We start from the raw sequence: 5,107 nt of genomic DNA, 5'->3' as shown, positions 1-5,107 counted from the left end.
CGTGGCTTGATGCTTCCCCATCCCTATCCCAGGAGCACCTACCAGCTTGTCATGCTTGGAGAAGGGTCCCGGTGGTCCCGGGGGGCCGGGTGGTCCAGGGGGTCCCCTCGGCCCCATGCCTGGCTCACCCTGGCACAGAGGAGAGGGCACAGTTTGCAAACACAGCCAAGAGGAAGGGGGGACAGTGTCATGTCATGAGCACCAGCACTCACCTTCTCCCCCTTCAGACCAGGCTCCCCCGGTGTCCCTGGGAACCCCTGGGGCCCCATATCACCCTGTAAAGAGGGGGGGTCAGTGCGTGGCAAGGCGAAAGTGGGGCCAGCACCCATCACCCTGTCACCACACACACACACTTACTGGTTTGCCGTCCTCTCCAGGATCTCCCTAGGGATGGCAGAGAGGGGAGAGGTCGGTGTGCAGGCAGACAGGGAAGCAAGGAGAGGGGGACAGGGGATGTTTGAGGTGTAGGGGATCGACTCACAGGTTCTCCATCCCTGCCGGGGGCTCCATCCTTCCCTGGGGGCCCTGGGGGCCCGGTGACCTGCTCCACCACCAAGCTGTCAGCGTGCCGGGACAGGCTCCCAGGGGGACCAGGGTTCCCTGGTTCCCCTTTCTGGCCCTTGGAGCCAGGGTAGCCAAAGCCAGCGCTGCCCTGGGGATGGAAACAGGGATGGATGGCACATCCTCAGGGGTGTGCATGGCTTCACCCCGGCTCCTGCAGCAGCGATGCTCACCTTAACACCCAGCTCTCCTTTCTCCCCCTGCGGGACAGCAACAAAGAGATGCAGGTATCAAATGCAGACACTTCACCAGCATCCTCCATCCTCCGGTGTCTCACTCACCTTTTCTCCCTTGACACTGCCCGACACCACGATGCTGCTGGTTCCCACGTCTCCTTTAAGGCCATGTTCTCCCTTCTTCTCCTTGTCACCTCTGGGGCCAGTGCCTGTGGGAAGGGAAAAGGGACCCGGTTGTGCTCGGGGATGGCCACCCCACCATGTCTGCTGGTGTGGCCCATGGGGGGAAAGGGAAAGCTGCTTGGCATTACCTCCCCTGGAGACCTGCAGCGTCTCCTCTGCTCTGGTCCTCTCGGCTAGCTTCATGGAGCCCCCACTGCCCGCCACCACAGGGGGAGAGGTGACAGGGATGGCATCCATCAGCCCTGGGACACCCTGTGCCAACAGCAAGGGGACACTGCGGTGTCATTCACCTCCTGGCACCTTCCCAAAAGGGACAGGTACCAGGACCCCATTGAGTATTGAGACCTCATGTCCCTAAAACCTTGGGGTCCTGCCACTGAGCACAGCACCCATGGGCACCAACTCACCCCGACTTTCCCCAAGGGTTGGTGTCCACCTTCCGCCCCGCTGCCGAAGTCACCGGAGACCTGCGGAAGAAGGGGTGAGCCGGGAGCAAGGGGCAGCATCCCCCCAAGCCTGCCCTTAGCTGGGCTGCCAGCGCTCACCTCCTCAGCATCATCCTCTTCATCCTCACACTGCCGCTCGGCTGCCCGCGGGTCCCCTTGTAGCTTCAGATCAGCAATGACTCCCTGGAAGGAAACCATGCCAAGGGCCTTCTGCCCGGTGCAGAGAGTCCTCTCCATCCAGCACAGAGAGCTTTCAAGCCTGTATCCCCAGTTCCCAGCATCACTGGCATGGCTTGGTAAAGCCATGTGCCAGCTCCAGCACTGGGAGGGCTGAGCAGAGTTAGCAGCCAGGATATCCATGCTTTTACAGGGATCTTTCTGGCCATACTCCTTGTTTCTCCTCTCCGCGGGGCTCCCCAGCTGCAGACATCCTCTCTGCTCCAAGCAAGGGCTGCTGCCAGCTCTAGTTTTGTATTTCTTAGGCTGAGCTGCACTTCATTACCATTTATTTGGGTTTTGCAAGCACTGTGTGCATCCAAGCCGCTTGTTTATACAAGGAACTGCCACAAATCCCTTCCTAAGGATGCTGCCCTCAGACAAACACACACAGAATCCTGGAATGTTTTGTGTTGGAAGGGAAATTAAAGCTCAGTTCCACCCCCCTGCCACGGGCAGGGACACCTTCCACTAGAGCAGGTTGCTCCAAGCCCCTGTGTCCAACCTGGCCTTGAACACTGCCAGGGATGGGGCAGCCACAGCTTCTCTGGGCACCCTGTGCCAGCACCTCAGCACCCTCACAGGGAACAGCTTCTGCCTTAGATCCAACCTGAACTTCCCCTGTTTCAGTTTGAACCCATCACCCCTTGTCCTACGGCTGCCTGGGAGGGCAGCATCCCTGTCTCAGCTGGGATCTGGGTACCAGCCTGAACCCCACGGCTCCCTCAGCCAGCAATTTCAGAGCCCAGCCCATGTCCTCGCTGCTGGGGTGGGACATGCGGATGCTGCCAGGATGGGACGCTGCCCATCCATCCCTCTGATCCCGGCAGGGGACCGCACTGGGAAGCAAGCTTGGAGGGGGCAGATAGCTCCTGCTCGGTGTCTCTGCTCTGAGACACCTACAATAATATTTGGGCTCATTTGAAAGCACAGCACATCACATCTGGGAGGGAGAACTGTGCTCAGGAAACACTGCGGGGTTAAGAAAACAAGAATGAGGGGCAGCTGCAGTTGAGCCAGGCTGGCTGTGACATTATAATATGAACATACTGTAAATCTATTATATGATGGATAAACACTATCATGTATTATAAATATATTATGGCTATATTACATTTCTATGTAATAAACATACATATATAACCCTCCACCAGCAAGTACCCTCCAGCCGGATTGTGACCTCCTCCAGCTGCTCGCCCTGGTGACAGCAGCTCTGATCCACCCCTCTGCTCCCCACTGAGCACCAGCAGCAAGCCCAGGCTTTGACAAATGCAACCCTCTAGCCTGGCCTTCCTGGTCCTGTGGCTCACCAGAGGCATTGGAAATCAGCCTGACCCAAGCCATCCCCATGAGGATGGTTCTAAAGGCTCTTTGAAGCCTTCTGCCCCAGTGAAGGAAGCAGCAGCACTGCAGGTCTTGCCCTGCATCCCCTTGCAAACAAACCCTCCTGCCAGACCCCATCTGCAGTAACTATCATTGAATCCCAGCCTGGTTTGGGTTGAAGGGAGCTAAAAGCTCATCCAGCTCCAAACCCCCACCCCCGCCCCCCCCCTGCCACAGGCAGGGACCCCTTCCACTACAGCAGGTTGCTCCAAGCCTGGCTTCTGCAGGCTTTGTCCCCACCAGGTTTCATGCCATTGACACAAAGGCACCTTGGGAAGAGGCACGGGTGCCAGAGCTGCCCCTCTCCACGTGCCTGCCAGCGGCTCCTCCTGTGGCTTGACCAAGGGCCAGGTTTTAATCAGCCTGATGCCCCGTTAGTTCCACATAATGTGAGTCAGGGCGATGGAAACACCACGAGGCAGTCAGATGCCAAGGGGATGTCCAAGCCTGGGCTCCCTGCTCCCCTCTCAGCCTGCCAGCATCCTTCCCTTGATGGCCAGCTATTCCCCATGGGAAAACCGGGGGTGGGCAGTGGGGCTGTGATGTTGCAAGCTCGGATGGATGTTTTCACTCTGCTCTGGGTGGTTGCTTTGCTTTCCAAACGGTCCCAAACCATCTGGGCTGCTCCATAGCCATGACCCGGCCCTCCCAGCACATTCAATTGCTCTTTAAGAGCAAAATGTTGCTGTTGAACCCTCAAGGGACCAACCTGATTTTCCAGTGCAAAATCAATCATTAACTGCTTCCCTGGGGAGATTTCTCTGCCTGAAACCATTGAACTAATAGTCAAAATGATGTTTAAGCTGAGCTTTTCCCTGGGAAAAGCATTGCCAGAGCCTCTGTTGCTGGGCAAACCCTGCTTATCCTGGGAGAAACCTGGCAGTGCAACCCTGAACTCCCCTCTCCTCAAGCACCGCGGGGGATTTCCATGTCTGCTGGGCATTTTCCCCACGCTTCCCATCAACCTTATCTAGAACATAAGTCATGCTTCAATCACAGGCTGAGCTATCGCCTTCTGAAGTCCTCCTGCAGACACCACCCCAACAAAGATATGCTCCAGTTCAAGTGTTTTCCCCAGCTAAGAGAGGCATTTTACCAGCTCCTCCACTGAAGGAGTGGGTATTTTTAGCCATGGGAACGTTCAAAGAGGCTCTGTATAGTGGCTGCTGCAGCACAACCCCACCTCCTCCTGCCAGCCCACCTCGAGAGCTTTGCTTTTGGTGAGACCCCAGACAAAAAAGCCACCTTTGAGCCCCATCTCCAATAAATCCTTCCCCAGGGACACACATACAGAGAATGGCTGCTGGGCAAAGAGGTTGCTTCAACAAGGATCACATCCCTCCAGCCTCACCCGGGCTTGACGGAGATGCTCCTTATGACGACTTGATGCCTTACCTGGTATTTATCCGGGTCGGCCCCTCCAGCTTGAGCAACAAAGAGCCCGGAGCCATCTTCCAGCTCCATCTCATCCGGGGAGCGCTCAAATCGGACCCTCTCGTGCTCCTCACAGTCCAGGTAGAGGATAACTTCATCCTCCTCCACGCTGATGGCAAAGCGCGTCCACTGGTTGAGCAAGGTGGGCACGGTGAAGTTGGCTGCTGCGTACGAGCGCGGCGAGCCCGGCTCTGTGTAGTAGAAGATGATGTGCTGCTTGCCCGCCCGCAGGTCCGACAGCTTGACACCCACATAGATGATGCTCTGCGAGGAGTCCGTGACAGCAAAGAGCACTCCAGCCCTTGGGGTGGTGGGTTGGATGTGGAACAGGAGGGAGAAGTCCCGGTAGAAAGGGCTCGGGAGGTGGTACCGGGCCACTTGGCCTGTGTTGGCGTTGGGGCCGAATACATAACCGGGGTTGTTGTCAGGACCATTGATCTTGAGGATCTCCTCTGGGGGGGGGTCTCCAATCAGCTCCAGGAGGCTAATCTCAGTGCTCAGGTTCTCTGCAAGGTGAAGGGAAAGGGGATGGTCACAACCGGCCTAATGAGGATGGTCAAGCTCAGCAAGCTGCCTTGGGGGACACCACTGGCCATGCCTGCCCTGCAGGTTGGCCAAGCAGCTGTGCCCCTCAAGCTGCACTGTTCAGAGGTGACTCCCAAAATGCAACCACATTTGGCCCTCCAGCCACGACTGGAAGAGCCCTGA

General features: G+C 57.2%; 1 protein-coding gene across 1 annotated transcript in view; it reads right to left on the bottom strand.

The window, feature by feature from the left end:
* COL18A1 (collagen, type XVIII, alpha 1) overlaps window positions 1-4,905 on the bottom strand; it is a gene marked incomplete at its 5' end in the record, with an annotated part of 13,058 nt that extends 8,153 nt beyond the window's left edge. The window contains 10 exons of the mRNA XM_010019742.1: window positions 2-129; window positions 213-275; window positions 358-384; window positions 482-652; window positions 735-761; window positions 843-946; window positions 1,049-1,172; window positions 1,328-1,387; window positions 1,466-1,549; window positions 4,361-4,905. Coding sequence (XP_010018044.1) covers window positions 2-129; window positions 213-275; window positions 358-384; window positions 482-652; window positions 735-761; window positions 843-946; window positions 1,049-1,172; window positions 1,328-1,387; window positions 1,466-1,549; window positions 4,361-4,905 — 1,333 coding nt within the window. The remainder of the gene's footprint in view (window position 1; window positions 130-212; window positions 276-357; window positions 385-481; window positions 653-734; window positions 762-842; window positions 947-1,048; window positions 1,173-1,327; window positions 1,388-1,465; window positions 1,550-4,360) is intronic.
* Window positions 4,906-5,107: the final 202 nt, after the last annotated feature.

The sequence above is a fragment of the Nestor notabilis genome, unplaced genomic scaffold (genome assembly GCF_000696875.1).
Source record: "Nestor notabilis isolate BGI_N333 unplaced genomic scaffold, ASM69687v1 scaffold24908, whole genome shotgun sequence".
Classification (NCBI taxonomy): domain Eukaryota; kingdom Metazoa; phylum Chordata; class Aves; order Psittaciformes; family Psittacidae; genus Nestor; species Nestor notabilis.
Note: the sequence above shows the minus strand (reverse complement) of the source record. Positions and strands in the feature narration are given on the sequence as shown.